The sequence below is a fragment of the Apodemus sylvaticus genome, chromosome 4 (genome assembly GCF_947179515.1).
Source record: "Apodemus sylvaticus chromosome 4, mApoSyl1.1, whole genome shotgun sequence".
NCBI lineage: Eukaryota > Metazoa > Chordata > Mammalia > Rodentia > Muridae > Apodemus > Apodemus sylvaticus.
In genome coordinates this window covers 64,805,202-64,826,308 of record NC_067475.1, presented here as the reverse complement: position 1 = coordinate 64,826,308, position 21,107 = coordinate 64,805,202, and the positions used below count along the sequence as shown (strand labels likewise).

At 41.6% G+C, this 21,107-nt stretch overlaps 1 protein-coding gene across 4 annotated transcripts in view; it reads left to right on the top strand.

Moving 5' to 3' along the window:
- The first annotated feature begins 1,191 nt into the window (after positions 1–1,191).
- The window catches only part of Wars2 (tryptophanyl tRNA synthetase 2, mitochondrial), an 83,367-nt gene continuing 63,451 nt past the window's right edge, over positions 1,192–21,107 (top strand). For 2 of the 4 annotated variants that reach the window (XM_052179650.1, XM_052179649.1), the window contains exon 1: positions 1,195–1,356. In XM_052179650.1, the coding sequence (XP_052035610.1) occupies positions 1,267–1,356 (90 nt within the window). In that variant the 5' untranslated portion in view covers positions 1,195–1,266. Of the gene's footprint in view, positions 1,357–21,107 lie in introns of all 4 variants that reach the window. The other 2 variants (XM_052179653.1, XM_052179652.1) reach the window with 2 other exon arrangements.

Below are 21,107 nucleotides of genomic sequence, written 5' to 3'. Positions count from 1 at the left end.
AGAGATGTTTTCCTAATAATGAGTCACTCCAGCAAACGATTATTCAAACATTATTTATTCAAACATTCAACATTACTGTTGAAGTAGAGTATTGATAAACTGTCTTTACTGGGAATGTATCCTGGAGATATTCCCCCATTAAAATGTTACCAGTCATAGATAGACACCTGGGCAGAAGACTCCAGAAAATGCACTGGCGCCATTGTCTCGGTGCCAGGGTTTTTATTCTGCAAAAATAAAATGGCTAAGAATATTAGAAGTCTAATGTTAATTCCTAGGGTTATAATCTAATAATTATTATATAGCTATGAAAATAGTAATACTATGCTTTCTATCTGAAGGCTAGACACCTAAGGGCATGTTTTATATATGTGTGTGTGTGTATATATACACACACACACATATAAATATATATCTATCACCTCGTTAATATGTATAATTCATTATCTGTACCCATTAGACCCCACACTTCCGGAAGGCAAGGTGCATATATATCCATCAGTGTTTCACTCAGGGCTCTAGAGTGAAGTTTCAGACCCGATGACCACCATGTAGGTCTCAAAAGGTCACTTATCCTCTAAGAGAAGCAGGCTTCATTCTTAAGAGACACGAATGGAAAGCTGGTAGCTTGATCCAAAAACAAACAAACAAACAAACAAAAACATACATGACTTTTTCCTCTAAGAAATAAGTCAATGGAGGGAAATTAAAAATAAGCCCAGTTCAATCTCGAAACCGTGAGAGCTTTTTATTGGTCTTAAAGGTACTCTTGGTGAGGCTCAATATCAATAAACACAGGAGTGCAAGCCGTGTAGTCTTGTGGAGAGTAGGTGGTGGGGCATGGCTTCACCAGAGTCATTGACTGCTTTTCTTCAGAACTGCAGGGTGGGAGATAGCCATTTTCTCCACCTTCGGTCTCCAGGGTAATCTGTGGGTGGCAGGATTCCTGGAGCCTTGGGTCTGTTTCTAGCCTTGGTTTAGGGTGGGTGATTTCCTTTACTTCCACGTCTAAAGAGCAACAACTTATTCCCGAGGGGACAGAGTCTCCCTCAAGGAAGCTGGCACAAAGGGGAAGGTGGTAGGGAAAACACTAAAGCCCAGGGCCGCCTCATTCCACGGAGCACCTGTGCAGCAAAACTTAGGAAACAGCCCTAAAGAGCTACTTCTCCGCCAGCGGCAGCACATAGGACAAGCGCGTGCGCAGTAAGCACAGCTGCGGCTCGCCTGCAGACGTCCTTCCGGGTCGGCGGCTCCGCCCTTCTCAAGATGGCGCTGTTCTCCGTGTGGAAAGCGCGTGAGTGCTGGCGCTTCATCCGGGCACTTCACAAAGGACCCGCAGCAACTCCGGCTCCCCAGGTAACCCGAGCCGGTCTTCTGCTTTAGGCCTCCGATCCTGCGAGCTCCTTCCCGCTCCCCTTTCCTTCCGCCACTTATTTCTCCCTTCCTGCTTCCTGTAAAGAGCCCTCCACACTTTCTCACCGAGGTCCACTAGCCTTAGACTGTCTCCAATTCAGACCGCCGGGACGCTGCACACACTCGTGACTGCAGGAGGTGCTGCTGCTGGAAAGCACACCCCGCCCAGCCACGTGGCCAGTGTTGCCCGGCAACGCAGGAAGCCATCCCCTTAAAGAGCTTGACATTATCAGAAACTTAATTGCTCTGTGATCGTTCTGTTAGGTTTTTAGCCTCCTTCCCTTAACAACTACCTCGGGTGCAGCGGAGAAATCAGAAAAGTTTTTGTAGAATCGGGTTGTTTAGGTTAGTGTGGAAGCAAGCCTGTGGAACGCGAGCAAGATTCGGTGCTCTGCGATCCTTAAGAGCCTGCACCTACCAGGCCCTGTAAACAACAGCAACAAGCTGCCAAGGTGCTTCATACTGTTGTTTGATAGTGCTTCATAGTGCAGCACTGCGGTTACCATGATTGTGCGGATGAGCATGCTACATTATGTCCCGCCACATTTGCATTTTATCCTCAAAGCCAAAAGGTGGCAGGGAATTTGCTTTCACTCCTTCAGACAAGCACAAAACATCCCGGAATATGTCAGTTTGACATAGATGATCATGGAAATAATGTCTGAGAGCGGGAAAGAAATTTGAACTTCTGTGATGAGGTAATTTTTACACATTGTATATTCATAGCCATTAATTCACAGATGTGACATGAGGATGCCCTGTTGTAACTGATGTATTACTGGAAAGCTTGCTGGCCTGGTCCTAAAAGTTCCTGGCTTTTTCTCGCATTTGCTAGGTGTTATAGAACCAGTTGCAATCCTCTGGGCAGATGGGATAGAGGGAGAATTGGAGTGATTGGCATGTTAATATACTTCTGAGCCTGGAAAGCTTATGGGTTCATGACTATGTAGATAAAACATAGCCAGCAAGAGTAGATGAAAACTAACATGTAATATTATAGTTTGAAGCATCCCACAAATTACTCATTCTCTGAGTTTCTGTAAACCTTACAAGATTCCGTAAGAATAAAAGACACAATACTGGAAACTCAGCAAACAACTATTTAAATGTTACTTTACATTTTAAGAAACAGTGTTAGTTAAGAATTGATTCCAGCTTTAATCATCGAATGTTGTTTTCCTTGAGGTTTGGGAATTTCATTTTTTGGGATATGATAGGCATATTAATGTGCATGATATCCAGGAATATCTAGGACAGATTACTGCTTTTTAAACCCTTGATTTAGCTTTAAATAAAAAGAATTAAATGTTAAAGTTAGTGTCTGCAGTGTCATAATGCATATCAATTAAAAATGACGGCATGAAAGATACAGGCAAGCCCCGTCCGATGGCAGAGGCCTGTAATCCCAGCTGCACACACTTGTGACATAAGCACTCATTCCTGGCTCTATTTGGAAAACAATGAAATACTCTTGGTTAGAAGATTTTCCAAGACTATAATCTGGAGGTGGGAGCAGAGGGGAGAGGATCACAAGTTTAAAACCAGCCTGGGTGATTAAGTGAAATCCTTTGTCACAAAATAAAAAGTAAGAGAATAGCTAAGTGGCAGGGTGCTTGCTCAGTACACATGATGATGTATGTGCTAAAGCACTAACGAAGTTCTCCTGAAAGACTAATGGGAAAGATTAGATACTGTATTCACAATGTGACTGCAGTAGTGTTTGTACCTAAGAGTTTACTCACAGGAAGAAAGACTGGAAGGAAAACAGCCATTTTTGATGGGCTTTATTCATCCTAAATAGTGGATTAAAAGTAATTTAAGTGTGCTTTAGGCCTTTGTTTTGTGTGTTTTAAATTGCAGATATATCACTTTTATAACCAGGAAAATTTGAAAGCATAAATCTTCCTACAAACCTAGAGTCACCAATGCTGTTCGAGCATTTTAAGTTTCTGAAAGAGATACCTGTCCTCTACGGCCATTATTAAAGTGGCCTTGGGAAAGGACTCCTAAAAATTTATGACCACTCTTCCTGTGTGTGTCTTCTTTTTCTATTGAAAAGCATCCTTTGAAGTCAAAGGGATTTTGTGAGCAGATGCAGAAATATGTGGAGAAAGAATTGGATTCTCAAACCAGATGCACTGGACACTTTTATGACATCTCATAACCTTTGTAGAAAACAAAACATTATTTTGTAAAAGCATATTATAATAGAAAGAAGTGCATATGTATCATATAGGTGGTTTTGTGAAACCAAGGAATGGCTAAGTTACTTGGTTGTTGGTTTAGGTTGTACACGTTCCCCTGAGATGGGAGCAGACGTAAATGAGCAGAGTGTTTTTGTTGGAAACTGACTAATGTATTGTGAACCTTAAGTTGTTTTAATGCTTTGGGTTTTTTTTTTTTTAAAGAAGTATGGCATTGGTGAGAAGTGAGATGTATTTTCTCTTCAAGGCTACATGTAAACTCCAACTCAAAATAGCAAGAAAAGGTCTAGAGGTGTGGCTAGTGCTTGCCTCCTATGGGAGGGGTCCTGGGTTTCATCTTTAGTATGTTAAAGAGCAGTGTGGGAGAAGGAGCTATGAATAAGAGCACATCCTACCATGGTCATCGTGGATGTCTACAATGTGTGCAGCAATGGTTTATTTTGTCAGGTGTTGCTTGACAGAAGACTGTTGAAGTCTGATGAGAGGAGCACAATCACAAAGTCAGAGAAATGAAAATCTGACGCAATGTTTAAAGACTGATGGTCTTAGGTACATTTAAGCCTGTCACCATTGACTAAACACAGCATCTGCCTCCCTTTAAGCACTCATTCCTGGCTCTATTTGGAAAACAAAGAAATAGTCTTGGTTAGAAGTTTTCCAAGACTATTTATAATCGTTCAACTCACACATAGAAAGTCCTCATTTCATTTCAGTCCTCTGCAACCGCAACCTAGATTTGGCCAACACTGCCCTGTTCTTATTCCTGCTGACAGGCAAAAACACAGCCATTAGATGAGCAGTTCTCAACCTGTGGGTCATGGCCCCTGTGGTTCTCAAACAATCCTCTCACAGGGGTCACCTAAGACCATCTGCATATCAGATATTTACATTATGATTTATAATAGCAAAAAAATACACTTATGATGTAACAATGAAAATAATTTTTTGCTCTTGAGTCACCACAACATGAGGAACTGTATTAAGGGGTCACAAGATTAGGAAAGTTGAAAACCACTGCATTAGAGGGAGGAAATGTATTTCAAAAGGAAGAAAGAACCACTGTCTTAAATTTCTGGCTTCATGATAAAACTTTTAAAATAACTTAAGAGTTGCAGAATTAGTTCAAGAAATTCCTGTCTAGCCTGCACTATGCTTTGTCCCTACGTGCTCACAATTATTACAACTTAAACTTAGCATCTGCGCAGAACTGTTGCCTTAGATATAAGCCAAATTCTAAGTGTGCCAGTTTTGCAGCAGTCATAGCATTTCATCCTGAGTTGAATGCAGGATGCCATGATTCATTGTATGTTCTCCATCATGGATTACCCTATCGAAATGGTTTTCACTATTGAAAGCACTACCTTTGCCATTTAAGGGTACTGGCCAGATGTTCAGATGTTTTCTGGGATGGCTCAAGGTGAACTGTCGTAGGGATTTCTCAGGATGAGACCAGAGTTATGGATGTCAGCAAGAATATACGGAAGAGTGAGGCAGGTGTTAGCCCTTTAAGAACTAGAAAATAAGATTTGTTTAAGTACTTTCCCAGTTAGTTAGTGGTGGAATCGGCATGGTAAACGTGATTGTGGGTGTTTCACTCTTCATTTTGTCATTATTGCTAGGTTTCTGTGATTATAATGCCATGAAATTGGAGTGTTCCTGGTGACTTTTTGCTCAGTTCTTTTTCCAGTTCTCTGTGTGGTCTGTCCACTTGCTCCATCCACTTAGAAAGCTTTAGGCCTGTCACAGCCAGCTCAGAGTCTTATTAGTTGACAACTGTGGCAGTTTCATCAGACTGTTCATTCAGCTCTGCTTCCTTAAGCAGAGGGGTAGTGGGTGGGGCGCTGTGGATTCACCCTACGGCTTTTTTCCATCTTAAGAAGTAAACAGATTTATTGAAAACGCCCTTTAGGTTACTCACTTATGCAGACTGAGTTAGTATAAATATAAATATCTCAGGTCTTTGAAAAATATCCCTGGAACAGGTAATAAAAACCACTGAAGATTTCTGCTGGAAACAGAAAGAACTGTGGATGATTCTCAGGGCAGCCTCAGTCAGAAAGGGCTGATAAAAGAGCTGCCATCCTCTAGATTCCTTCTCCATCTGTCATTTTCCTACGTGCTTGTGCAGAACTGTCTACAGGGAGGAGCTGGTGTGTGTGTGTATGATTGTAGATTGATAGATCTATACATTTGTATTGTGTACATATGTGTCTATAGAGCTATGTTAACATATATGTGCCTTCATATATTGCCATATATGTCTTTATTTATATCATTTAAAAGAGGAGATGGTATTTAGCCAGGCATGGCAAGCTTTATCTTACTCGTTCCAAATATTTCATAACTGTTATTCTATCCATTTTATGAAAGAAGACACTAAATCCAGGAAGACTTGAGTTTCCCAAGTTGTAGAACCAGCAGAGAACAGTACCAGGATGCCAACCCAGAGCTGCTTCTGTTTTTCTCACTTGCTCAGAAGTTACCTCTTATCAGTGACATAGTTTGGGGGGTAGGGCACTATCTGTAGCCCCTCTTGCAGGATCCTTCTTCCCTTTCTCCTCAGTCACACATACAGCCCAGGCCCCTGAAATACAATATTGAATTTAAGATAGAGTTTGAAAACTGCTAAAGTGTCCTTTAATAGAAAGGGGAAGTTTGTTGATCAGGATCATATTATCATTATTGTTGTTGTTGTTGTTGTTGTTGTTGTAGGAATCGGTTCTGAAATGGAGTCGTTTGAGTGCTTTATAAGGAGAATGCAGTATTTGTTCTGTTTACCTAGCTCCCTGGTAGAGGGCAGTCATCAAGTGCTGTTCTCCTTCTCAGGCTCTTCCCTGCCAGCTCTGTTCTTTCCTTCCCCTCTCCTTACTTGCTCAGAGTTTACTCTCCATGGTGTGCTGGTCGCCGTGCAAAAGGCAACGCCACAGCTTCCCCTTGAGTCTCCGCCAAGCCTGACCTCCAGCCATCTCATAAAGAACACTTTTTCTGGTTGTGCTCTGGTGTTGGTGTACATTTGAGAGCTTCTCTCATAAGCACTGTGGTGCAAGCCCAAGTCTTCCTCCTAGATGCTTCTCAGGGATGATTTACTTACTCATTTGGGATTGAAGCTGCTATGCCCTAGTATAACATACTAGGTGCAGAGGTGATTTATAGCCAGAGATGATGCACTGACTCCAGCTTGAGTTAATTTAACTGGTGTGGGCATTTGCAGATTTCTTTCTCTCATTTCTTAGGAAGACCTGTCTTTTACTGCCCTTTAGAAATGTAACAGGTTTCCCTACGTTCCCTGTTTGCCAACAGAGCAAGGCTATATCTAGGTCACTGCAGTGCTCCATGCCTGGAGCTCTGCTGGCCTCTAGGTATTTACTGAAATTCGTCTATAGCTCTCTTTTCTCTTGACACAGCCATTGGCTTTTTCTTTGTTTTTGTTTTGTTTTGTTTTCTCTTGAACTGCCCCTCCATTACTAGTTGAGTTGACTTCTGATTGGCCTTTTGTCTACTCTGTTGCCTCCTAAGAGTACAGTCAAGTCAAGGTGATGTCTAACCATGAAGAGTCTCACTGGTTCTGCTCCCATCCCTGTGCCAGGTCACACTCAGCACTCAGGACGTGCATTCCTTTGCTTCTGATCTCCTGTTCGCACGGACTCATTGGTGAGCTGGCTGCTGAATGTCTTACTTCTTGGGATGTTAGTTGTAGATCTTTAACAACTCTCACCTTGGATACATTTTCAGAATCTATTCTCTTCAATAATATTTTATTCTAACACAGCACCCTGTACTGTTGAAAATATTTCACAGATTTCTATTTAATCTTGTATACAACATACAGAATTTTATTATTTGGCTGTCCAAATTTTTACTCACTGGAAAACTTCCATTGGCCCTCTACCCCTCTTTTTAAATAATAATAATAATTATTATTATTATTATTCAGGGATAATGATTAGTCTAAGTAAATTATCAATATTCATTCAAGTTTTAATTTGGTGAGCATTTTCCTATTTCTGTCAAATCTGTTCAATACTTAATTTATTTTGGGGCCCTAGTCTAATTGGGATGGTAGTTTCAGTTATTGCTGAGGCTAATGATAATGGGGGAATGTAGTGCTAGCAAACATTCATTGAATGCTTATCTTGTTCCCAAGGGTAGTTTTTAAAGGTACCAGACACATATTAGCTCATTCAGTCCTCCCAAATCAACTGTGTCCACAAGGAAGAATTCTGGGATATTAAATAAGTCACTCAAGGTCATGTAATTAATTGTAAAGTGTCAGAGCCAACATGTGAGCCCGCTTATCCTGATTCCAAACCCCAAAATGAACTATAAAACAGCAGAAATATCTACAAGAAACCATATATGTTAATTTGCTGATAACTGCTTTGAAAACTTGTATTCCATGGCTGCTACTTTTCTTGTCACTACTGAGGTAGATACTCTGAGGCAGCCTTTGCTGAGGCAGCCTTTGCTGTTGCCATTCTTTCGGTCTTGTTTCGCTGCATGAATTACGGAAATGGAACAAGGTTGTCTTGTCTATTTTTTCTGAGTGTCTCCATTGGCCACTGCCACTAAGATTATCTTAGATAAAATAAGACTTTTAAAACATGAGTCCCAAGGTGCATGTAGGAAGTTATATTTATATATTGCCTATAGCCAAAAGGTCAGCCTGGACAGAGCCCCACAGGCAGAACAGAGGTAGAGAGTGCTAAATCTAAGGCCAACTGGGGAATCTTTGTCTGGCTTGTAGTTGTGATTTATGGTGGGAAAACTTTCTTCAAGGAGTAGAAGTGGGTCGTGGCAAGGCACAACAGGCGAAAGTAGTGCTGTTGGCCCTCTCTGCAGAGGATTAAGTACAGCTCTCAAAGAGGTCCCAAATTCACTAGTTATAGTGTATTGATTTGAGTGATTACCCATCAGCACACTCGCTGGGATGAAGATGAGGCTTTAAAATTAGCACTGTTGGTTAGAGTTGGATGTGTACAATAAATGAAGGGCTCTTTGTTAACTCTTCCTTATATTCTCTTGAGTAGAGACTGCAGACATTTTATTCAAATTGGTTCATCCTCACTCAGGAGTCCTTTGGGGAAGCAGAAGGATGCAATGGAGAAGGGAAATGGAGATGTTTCCTTAATTCCTTGATTTGATTGTAACAGGTAGTTCCAAAAAAAATACTGCAAGATAGAGAATGCTCCTTGGGTTAGGGACAAGTGTACAGTAAAGGGGGCGGGGCTAGGAGGAAGCAGTAGGGACTAGACTATCCTGGAACTGCACTCTCCTACAGAAAGGTTTGTTTGTTTTTTGTTTGTTTTTTTTTCTTTTGGTTTAAAAAGAAAAGAATAACTTTGGCTTCGGCTTCCAATATCTGCCAACTCTCTAGCCACCACATGCCACCAACTGGAGCATGCAAGGCCTGTAACTCTGTAAAGAATGTTTATAAAAGATAAACATTCACATGAATGTTTCTTCTTCTTCTTCTTCTTCTTCGTCGTCTTCTTCTTCTTCTTCGTCGTCGTTGTCGTCTTCTTCGTCTTCGTCTTCTTCGTCTTCATCTTCGTCTTCTTCTTCTTCTGTCTTTGTCTTCTTCTTCGTCTTTGTCTTCTTTTCCAAGACAGGGTTTCTCTGTGTAGCCTTGGCTGTCTTGAAACTCACTCTGTAGACTAGGCTGGCCTCAAACTTAGAAATCCACCTGCTTGTGCTTCCCAAGTGCTGGGATTAAAGGTGTGCTCCATCACTGCCAGGCTTATGAATGTTAGTCTTGACATTGAAAAGTTAAAGGAACACATCCATCCTTCCTTGTGTTCTCCCAGGCTGTCCATTACAAGGAAGTGTGATAACATGGAACCAAGTGACCTTTTGCTCCCACAGTCATGTCTGTATGATGCCATGAAATTTACCTAAACTCATCACACTTGGTGTTCTTATTTGCAAACATGATAATCATGCTTATGTTGTAGGAATATTCTGTGGATTTGAGAGTCTACCACTGATACCAAGCCCCTTGACTAATGCTTGGTACTCAGCAGATCTTCCTCCTTTCTTGAGGGCTGTCTCTGCTTTTATCAACGTTAACAGTATTCCCATCTCCACGTAGTCCTTCCTTCCCCTGACACCCAAGCTGAGGTTCCCAGAAGCAGAAGCAGACTGTCATTCTTCATAAAGTCTGCGCTCCTCGAGACATTTAAAGCCTTCTACAGAGTTGTGTCAAATTCCCCTTTGCTTAGAGCCACCCCTTTTACTTAACATATCTTTTTTTAAAAACTGTCCTTTCTTCTATCTATATCTGTCTGTATTCTGCCATTCTTTTTCATCTCATTTTACTTCATTTATGACAGGTCTTACTTTATAGCTTTTGCTGGGCTCCAACTTGCAATCCTCCTGCCTCTGTTTCCCTGGAATTATTGGCATGCATCATAGTGCTTAGCTGTTTCACCTCTTTCCAAAACTATGTACAGCTTTTGAACTTCAGTCATAGAGTGGCTTAAACAAAACAGCAGCAAAAAATGTACTAAAACATTCTAGAAAGTTTTGTTCTGAAGCGGGAGGTAATCACTTCCAGTTTCAAATTCTATCTTCCATTTTGAAATTGGATGAGCCCTCATCCCTTTCTATAGAAATGAACACATGTCTCTTTATAGTCTGCCTTTGTTTAAAAACATTTGCTTTAGACAGATGGAAGATCATGCCTTTGTTCTGTAGACTATTTTTGGGCACTACAGCAGGAAGCAGTCGGTATACATTGTTTCACAGGTGATCTGTAGGCTTCACTTAACAAGTAGAGCTCCCAGGGCATTATATTCCTGGAAAATGAGGATGCCTCCTCCCTGCTGAGTTGTAGCTGTAATAAGTATATGTGTGATAAATGAGTCATTACTTAAATTCTTGGTGTTGTGATTCTTCCAATAGAAAACCCCAATGATTACTTATTGAATGAAGTCAGTTAAAAACATAATTAAAGCAATGGCACATGAAAAAATTCATAGTATTGATATCAAGCATGTTGTTGAATAGGAACCATACTTCTTAATGTACTTTGTGCTGAATTGATTACATTTGAAGCAGGTAGTGAGTGGAGTTGTTATTTCCCTGTGTATCTAGGCATTTATGTTATTGGAATGTACTGGCAATTGTGCTTCGGTGATTGTCTAAGTAGATTGTAGGTTTCTAACCTCTTACTCTGGCTGAAGTTAACTCTGCCAGCTCTAGTCTTATTGTTCATAGTACTGCTAATTACACTGGGGGTTTTGTTATACTAAAGTTTGCTCCTTCTGTATACTGGGAAGTATAAACATTCACAATTAAGATGAAAAGCTTTTATTTTGAAAACAGATTTGGTTCAAGGAGCTGTCTAGTTCGGTAAATATGCTGTGTTATCTATACAGTAGTTACTATTATAATTCTGTTGTTATGACTAACAATTTGCTTTTTACCTTTCAGGAAGGAGAAGAGAACTCATGTATTAATCTTGGGTTGTTTTTTCTCATTCAGTTACTAATTTGAAGTCTCTTTAAGGTAGCATTTTGAACCATACCTAGCACTTTTTGCCCTGTTGGTATTGGTGTGCTCTGCACAGAAAGCAATCCTACCCCTTACTGCAGGTACATGATAGACAGGGGACAGCCAGGCTTAAAGCTTCTAATGTAATGTGCCCTTGCTCTTCTTTGAACCATGTTAAGAGTGGATTAGCATAGTACAAGATTTCTGTGGTCAAGTACCACAAATAATGTATGTGCTCTTTCAGAGTGGTTCATGGCACATGGCCATCTGCTCAGAGTTGCTTTATTCTTATGCTTTCATGCTAGTTTGTCATGTGTGTGGTTAATAAGCCTTAAATCAACCCATGTAATCACAGAGTAATTATGGAATATCCTTTTTCTTACGGAGAGTAGGGTTGGTTGTAACATCTCCTGTACCTTAGACTATTTCGGCTGATTCAGTAGTAGCATAAATTGGGTGGCATAAACAACAGCCATATGATTTTCATACTTTTGGAGGCTGAGAGGTTCAAGATCAAGGTGCTAGTGGATTCTTTTTCTGGTGAGGGGCTCCTTTATAGTTCATAGGGAGCTGCCATGTCACTGGGGGAAGGTATGAGGCCTCCCTGGGATCTCTCAGAAGGACAGCAATCTGTGAGAACTGCCCTCTCCTGACCTAGTCACCTCCCTGCCATCAGGGAACTAAGATTCAACATAAAGTTTTGGGGCTCACAGGCATTGTCTACTTTAAGTGATTTCAGTGGCCAAACATCTTATAAAACTAAGACTGGTTTTCACAAACCTTTGAAATGTGTTGGATGTCCCAATATTTCAGTGTTGACATGACATCTACCAGCTGTTTTTCACATTCAAAAATGGAGCAGAAATTCTTTAGCTGACCATGTGTCCTTAATTTTGATTGGGAATATATTAACATATTTATGACTTAAATAGAGACACAGCTTGTTCTCTGATTTTTTTTTTTTCCTAACTAGTGGGCCTTTAGATCGGGTTTCAGCGATATTTTTCATTTTGAAAGTTACATGTTCACTTCAGATCATATGGACACAGGATACAAGATTAGCCGCTTCCATTGGCTCACATGCTAGATAGAAGTGGAACACAGAAAGTGGCTGGTTCTTTAAAAATTAAGCTACTAGGCTATGATCACTAGTGAAGTTACTGTCATTCGAATAGCACTTAAAGTTTGGTCTTCTACAGGAAGATGATTAAGAACATCATATGGGGATAGAAAAATGACTTGGTAGAAAATGTACATGCAGTAGGAACTAAGTCAAATCCCACGCACCCATGTACAAAAGTAGATGTGATTGTGTATCTTGAATTCCAATACTAGAAGGCAGACAGGAGGATCCCAGGGGCTTACAGACCAGCTTGTCTAGCCAATCAGTGAGACCCTTATTTTCTTAGACAATAAGGCACAGAGTGATGGAGAAAGATACCTGATGCTAGCTTCGGACCCCCACAGACAGGTTCAGGTGTTCGCTGCACTCACATATATGCACCTGTACACACACATGCATATATCACACACAGGAAAGAAAGAAGGAAGGAAGGTGTTGTGGGTTGTCCTGGAGCTATTTGTATTCTGATGCTAATTCTGCTTCTTCTAGAGGGGCTACCCTGATGAGGAGTGGCTCACATACTCAGGTGATTTCATGTGAACCTGTTTCCCCATTTTAACTGGTCAAATAAAGTCTAGAGCCTGTGATTGGGAAGCAGAAGGGAAAGGTGGGGCTGGAGGTTTTAGAGATTGGGGGAAGAGAGGGAGAGAGGAGGAGGATGGAGGGAAAGGATGTGGAAGGAAGATGGAGAACAATATGGCCCTGAGAAGTCACAAGTAACAAGGGATCTCGTAGCTGGGGAATACAGTAGTATAGTGGTAAATCTGTCCAATCTAGGCATGCAGCTTGTAAATCTTATAACTGAGTTGTGCATTGTTTGCATGGGCTTATTGGAGTTGGATATTTACTGCAACAGGGAGGGAGGGAAGAAAAGAGGGAGAGGAAAAGTGTGTGTGGGGGAACATAGTCATATGAAATGAAAATACATTTTTAAGACTCAGAGTTTGAGGTAAAGTTGAAGAATGTAAAAAGAAACTAGGTAGGTGAAGAAGGGTCAGTTTAGGGGCTCCAAAGGGGTTAGAACTTCAAGAATCAACTTAAGGGTGAGGTATTGATACTGTAAAATAAAGACTGAAATTATTAAATGCCACTTATGATTAATGTATACCCAGGGATGATAGCATTGATAACTGTAGAATGGTTTTTCAGGCTGAAAATTCATCTCAGTGAGACAAGAGCGAGAAAGTGAGGATTACCCTTTAAACAGTGGACTGGCTGGTTCTGTGTGTCAACTTGACCCAGGCCGGAGTTATCACAAAGAAAGGAGCTTCAGTTGGGGAAGTGCCTCCATGAGATCCAGCTGTAAGGCATTTTCTCAATTAGTGATCAAGGGGGGAGGGCCCTTGTGGGTGGTGCCATCCCTGGACTGGTAGTCTTGGGTTCTATAAGAGAGCAGGCTGAGCAAGGCAGGGGAAGCAAGCCAGTAAGAAACATCCCTCCATGGCCTCTGCATCAGCTCCTGCTTCCTGACCTGCTTGAGTTCCTGGCCTGACTTCCTTTAGTGATGAACAGCAATGTGGAAGTGTAAGCTCAATAAACCCTTTCCTCCCCAACTTGCTTCTTGGTCATGATGGTTTTTTACAGGAATAGAAACCCTGACTAAGACAAACAGCCTGCTTGAGCACAAACTGCCTCAGAGGGTGAAGGGAGCTATAAACATTGCTACCCTCTGCCAACTTTTGGGTTAGTCTTTAGGATCAAGGAAACATGATCATGATTATAAAAGCGAGTATGAAGATGGAGAGGTTGGAGATAAAGAATGAATAAACAAGCCGGGCGGTGGTGGCACACGCCTTTAATCCCAGTACTTGGGAGGCAGAGGCAGGCGGATTTCTGAGTTCGAGGCCAGCCTGGTCTACAGAGTGAGTTCCAGGACAGCCAGAGCTACACGGAGAAACCCTGTCTCGAAAAAACCAAGAAAAAAAAAGAATGGATAAACACCATCCAGAGTGACTGTGAAGAGCCAGAGAGGAGAGAACACATCTCTGGGGGAAGGATGGAGATGTGTGGGTCTAGATGAGTTTTTTGGAAAGGCCGTGAGCAGTTGAGGATCTTACAGCCTACTGGGCATTAGCTCTTGCAAGAGAGTTTGGGTTGTGAAGTCACATGCTGCTCTAATCCAAGTTCTTCCATTTGATAATTAGATAATGGAAGCTGGGGTTCAGGGGCGGGCACTGGACTGTAGCTCACTGTTGTCTTCCTCTGTAAGATGAGCAAGGTTAACTACAAGAACTCTGCAGCCAGGCTGCAGTGCTTGGGCCCAGTCCACTTACTTCACTACTTTTCTTATGATCTGTAAGGTGAAGACACTAATATCTACTTCTGCCTATGATAGTTGCTGTGAGGATCTCCTGAGCTAGTGTTCATAGAATCTAGAATAGCACCAGGTACGTTGTATAGCATAAGTTTTTAAAAATATTTGATAAGCAGTGTTGAGAAGCACTGAAATTAAAACTAGAAACTGGTTTTATATATAGACTCTACTGAGTTTTGACATTCGTATTGTTGCCAAAACTACTTAGCATTTAAGTATCTAATGAACTTATTAGCCTTAATCCAAATTGGAGTCTTGCTTGGCTCTTGGGACATGGTAGCAAGGGGAGCTGAGACTGCTCATGGGTGCACCACCCAAGTGGAAGAATATTGACATTTTTTATGTTAAAATGGTGGAATGATGTTGCTACTTTGTTTCCAACCCAATTCCCCCCCCTTAAAAGAAATCTCAACTCAATCAGTAACAAAATGAGCTACAAGTCTAGATTGGGCAGACCTCCCACTGCACTACTCTATTAACATCTGTATTATCCCATATTACTTGTGGTTTCTCCAGGCCATGACCTTCTCTCTGCAGACTCTCCTTCAATCCCTGTCCTGTTGATCCCCCATAGCTCCTCCCCTAAACTCTCAGCTCCTCCCCCTTCCTCCTGCCCAATCATTGGTTCAAGCCTTTATTTGAAAAGTTAAGGTGGGAAGAAGGTTCACAAGGCAACTCCTCATCTGCAGCCCCTCTGAGGAGTGGAATTAGCATCAAAATACAAGCCCAGGGAAGATTCTCTTATCTCAGACATCAATTGAGCGCAATTATTACCATTTTGTAAATTAGAACGTACGGGATAGACTTAACACCCAGTCAATCAATTTTTATCAATTAAGTAGTACCTCTGTCATCTATCTGGAACTTAAAAGACTTATAAGTCTACACCTGACTCAAGTCCTGGCTTTAGATTGTAACCCATCTGAAAACCATCCTCTCAAATCTATATCATCTTTCTAAATCCTAAACAGTTTGGACTGGCTATAAGACTATTAGTCTTCAACCCTATCAGAAATCCAAGAATGACTAGTATTATCTGAAAGTATGAGAAGCACAAAATATAGCTTCTAAAACGTAGCCAATTTATAGAGACCGCTGATCACCTGTGCAGGCCCTATATACCAAAATATTGGAGCATCAGTCTTCAGCCTTCTGGCCCAGGATCATCTGACAGACCTTGGTAATGGGAGATTCTACAGAGTTTTGACATTTGTATTGTTAGCATTTAATTATCTAATGAACTGAATCCAAATTGGAGTCTTGCTTAGCTGTTGGGACATGGTAGCAAGGGGAACTGAGACTGCTCATGGTAGACCACCCAAGTGGAAGAATATTGACATTTATTATGTTAAAATGGTGGAATGATGGTAAGATTTCAGGTACAGCATGGACTAAACAGTTTGTTGAAATCAGACAAATGTATTGAAAGCTAGTGTGCCAGATGACTCAAATGCCTGGTGCTCAAACTCCCTTGGATAGCAGAGTTTGACGAGAAATGGATTCCCAAACCTGTAGTAAATTTAAGAGCATATCCAAGAAGTGGAAGATAGCAATAAAGGCTGTGTAAGTGAAAACTGTAATGCTTTATGATGCCTGGCGTGGCTTTATGTTGTGCTGCCTTTTTAAAGTGAGGACTAAGAGAGGAGTAGCCTGTGGCTGAGGACTAAGCACTTGCTCTTCTTAGGATCAAGGTTCAGTTCTTAGCACCGACATGGTAGCTCCCAAGCATCTGTAACTAATTCCAGGGGAACCAGTATCCTCTTCTGAGCTCCACAAGCACTGTGCATGCACATGGTGCACATATATGCATACCTGAAGAACACTCTGTGATGGTTTGTATATGCTTGGTCCAGAGAGTGTCACTATTAGTAGGTGTGGCCTTGTTAGAGTAGGTGTGGTCTTGTTGGAGTAGGTGTGTCTCTGTGGGCTTGGGCCTTAATACCCTCGTCCTAGCTGAATGGAAGCCAGTCTCCTGTCTGCCTTTGGATGAAGATTTAGAACTCTCAGCTCCTCCAGTCCTGCATCTGCCCGATACTGCCATGTTCCCACCTTGATGATAATGGACTGAACCTCTGAACCTGTAAGCCAGGCCCAATTAAATGTTATACTTATAAGAGTTGCCTTGGTCATGGTATCTGTTCATAGCAATAAAACCCATACTAAGACATACTCACACGCATTAAAAAATATGAATCTTTAAAATAAAAGACTTGCCCTTACTGAGATGGAGTTGGGAAGCCATGAGAAGGCTTGAGTAACCTGGTAATGTCTGATGTAGGTACTAAAACCTCCACTCTGGGTGCTTTGATAGAGTTTAATGCAGAAAAGCAAGAATACATGCAGGGAGATCAGTTATGAGACAACTGTGAGATTCAAGTACACAATAACAGTGCCTTGAGTTGAGCAGGCTGATAAAGATGGAGTAATTGGATTCTGGATATTTTAAATGGAAGTGAAATTGGCAAGGTTTTCAGGCTATTTGGGAATAGAATGAAAGAGTCATCTGTAGTTCAGGGGACTGTAGCCAGGACAACCAACTGAACAGAAGGAATTCACACTGAGATGGTAACGACTGTATATGATAGGAACACGATATGGAGAGAATATCTGGAGTTCATGCTGACTTGAAATGCCTGGTGTGCACTTCCATGGAGCTGTCAGGCAGGCAGTCTGATACCTCAGACCAGCTCAGCAGAGAGGTATAGGTGGAGATAGACATTTATGAGTTCTTAGTAGAGTATGCGTGGAGTTTCCATGAGGTTGGGTATGTGATCACAGGAAGCATAAGGGGTGGGGAGAGAAGAGAGGAGACAGGACACACATGATGGAAGGAGAGAACCAAGTCCCAAGAGTTGTTCTGGCCTTCACATGCAGTGTGTGAACAATGAGGTATCTCTAATACTTCAGCCCAGGAGCCCAGACCTTTATACCTTCTATACATGGCTTTCAGTGAAGTCTACTTACAAGGGAGCACAGATGTCTAAGGTTGCTAGCTGATTCTGAAATTCAGCCTTTACTAAGAGAACCTGTAACATAAGATGATGCTGCCTGAGCATTTAAAGCCTGTGCACATATGCACACACACACACACACACACACACACACACACACACACACACATGAATACACACACACATGAATACACACACATACACACACATGAATATACACACATGAATACACACACACACACACACGAATACCACACACATTTGGTTATAGTTTTGATGGCAATAGAAGTGAAAATATTTTCCTGACAGGAATGAAAATCTTTTCAGAATATTAGCAGTGCCATCCATCAGAGCTTCGCAGAAAGCATCATGGGAATGTGTGATTAGAATCGATCGGATATTTGGCTGTCTTTTTCAACCAAAAGATGGATTTGAACCAGATTACCACTTCTATGACTTAGTTTTGAAGAAAGAGGGGTGTGGGGGAAGGCAATTATTTGTCTCTTTGTTCAAAGGCCTTTTTGTATCGTCGATCCCTGAAAAGCTAGTGGAGGAGCCAGCCTTTCACATCCATTAAGGTCAGCCCTGAAACTGTTGAATTTGATCTCTTCCATTTACCATCTGGATACAGTAGAGAAAAAACTATTCTGCAGTGGGTTGCTGGACACCATCCAGAAAATAATATGTCAGGGCATCAAAGGCTTGAGGCTCTTGGTCCATTCTGCCTAATGATCACAGGCAGGGTCTGCGCTCCAGTTTTGTAGCAATGTTTCATTTTTGCAGTGACAATTTATATCCCAGTAAAATAGATCACAGGGATTACTGCCAGCTTGTCAAAGGTAGGACTCCTCTATCATGGACGCCCTCCTAACGGATTGCATCTTAATTGGGCAAAGCTTGATTTCCAACGCTCATTTCTCTCCGTTCCACTCTGCCTTCTTTCTCATGGACAGCACTTACTTACTGCAGGAAGGATTCTAATTCATAGACTGTTTGGTTCCATATCCAAGTTCCCAATCTGAAATCTTAAAATTGACCTCATTTAGACTGGTTAGTATTCATTGTTGTCTTTATAAGGGAGTCTGGGGTCAGGCCCATAATGATGTTGCTGTCAGTTGTCCAGGAATCTGACAACCACATTTCCTTATTCACACCAACTGGAGCCAATTGTGGCTGGGTTGTTTTTATTATGAATTAATTGATAGATAGATAGATTGATTGATCAATTAATTGATTAACTGAATGTGCATAAGAATCAATGGCAGCAGCATGTCCTGTGTCTTCCCTGAGATAGGGAGGAGACTTGTAAAATAGGATTGTGATATCAGAGAGCAAATGGCCACATTTTAAGATAACAGGAAGCCATCCAATGCTAGACTCTGATAGAGCAGCTTTGCTTTGGATCTCTTCAGGATGTACCCAGCCACAACTTTATGCTGGAGTGGGAAAAAAACAAAAACAAACAAAGAAAAAAAAACGGCTATTGACTTATGGTGAGAAAAGATCACAGGAAAACCTTGAAACCCTAACAATAAAAATAATTTTCCTGTGGCAAGGGTGATCCGCAGCCTGCATCTCAAACAAATTGGCAAGTGTCAGACTTCCTGCTCAGTCCTAGAAAGCTGGCGTCACTGTGTGAATTCTGGCTGTCATCAGAAGGCATGTGCAGTGCTTCTAGGTTTTGCACTCTGTCCATGTTCTCCAGGGATCCATGGCCTCCATCTCCTCACCATGGAGGGCTTCCTCGCAGATTCTTCTGTGCTTCTCTGCCTTTTTATTTTTCTATGCTGGGAACAAGAAACAGTTCTCCAGGATTAAGTCTAACAAATAAAATCTTTTCTAACTATGGTCAAGCCAGACTCTTAGGAGTCTTATAGCCCATGTGTGTGTGTGTGTGTGCGCGCACGCGCGCATGTGATGTGAACAGGTATGTGGGGTGAGTATGTCTTGCACTGACTAGGACTTTGATTGTCTACCTCTCTGGTTCTCCATCTTATTTTTATTTTTATATTTTGAAATTAAAATGATATCATGTCTCTTTTCCCTTTCCTCCTCCTAATCCTTCCCTTGTACCAATCCCCATGCTCTCTCAAAGTCGTGGCTTGTTTTTCTTTGTTTATGTGTGTGTGTGTATATATGTATGTATAGATAGATAGAGAGATAGATAGATAGATAGAGAGAGAGAGAGAGAGAGAGACAGACAGACAGACAGACAGACAGACAGACAGACAGACAGACAGATAGATAGATAGATAGATAGATAGATAGATAGATAGATAGATAGATAGATAGATGCAACCTTTATTTTATTTTTTGGGATAGTGTAACACACTGAACCTCGAGCTCACTGTTTTTAGGCTAGGCAAGCTGGACAGATCCTCCTGTCTCCCCCTTCTCCCACACCCTCCATCCACCCCAGGCTGAAATTGAAATTACAGCTGTACACACTTTACATGTATGCTGTGGTCTAAATACAGGTCCTTGTGCTTCTGCAGGAAGAACTTACCAAGTCATGGCCAGGCTGTTAAGCTTTATGCACGCCCAGCTTTTCTGTACACATTCTGTTCCTTTCTGCTGTTTAACTGCTCGGTTGTCTTGTCTTTGAGAAGAAAGGAGAGAGAGAGAGAGAGAGAGAGAGAGAGAGAGAGAGAGAGAGAGAGAGAGAGAGAGAGAGAGAGAGAGAAGGAGGGAGGGAGGGAGGAGAAAGGTAAGAGTTTCGAAGGGCGGAGAGTAGAACTGCTAAGATGTTTAGACAGTTCTAGTTCACTAGACACAAGCTACTTCCTGGTGCTGCCATCCCCATGCTGTCTGTGCCTCTGGACAGTGGATGTGAAGATGGGGCTGTAGTTCATGGTTTAGTCTCCACAAATGAGTAACATGAAGAGGACAGCATGGTGCAACTGAATGCCCAAGGTGTATTTACTGTTGTCATTGTGCTTATTTGATGGGCTTTTCCATAAACAAGTGGCTTGACTCTGGACCTTCAAAGACCCATGTAAAAAGCCTCGACCCCCATCCTGAGACACTGTTGAGGTAGAAGAAATTTTAAGGAGGGTCTAATTGGAAGAAGTTAGGTCAATGGGAACAGCCCTTCAGTGGTTACTGGGACTTCTGTCTCTGGCTATTATTCTTCTAGCTATGTGAGGTGAACAGTCTTCCTTGAAGGTTTTCCCACTGCAGCATACTGTGTGCCAACACAGTATTAGAGCCAAATGACTACAGACTAAAATCTATGAAACTCTGAATCAATACAAACCTTTTCTTTTTTTTTTTCTTTTTTTATACACTAATTTTTTCTTTTCTGTTTTTTATTCTATATATTTTTTTATTTACATTTCAAATGATTTCCCTTTTTCTGGCTCCCCACTCCCCAGAAGTCCCATAAGCCCCCTTCCCTCCCCCTGTTCTCCCACCCACCTCTTCCCACTTCCCTGTTCTGGTTTTGCATTATGCTGCTACAATGAGTCTTTCCAGAACCAGGGGCCACTCCTCCGTTCTTCTTGTACCTCATTTGATGTGTGGATTATGTTTTGGGTATTCCAGTTTTCTAGGTTAATATCCACTTATTAGTGAGTGCATACCATGATTGATCTTTTGAGACTGGGTTACCT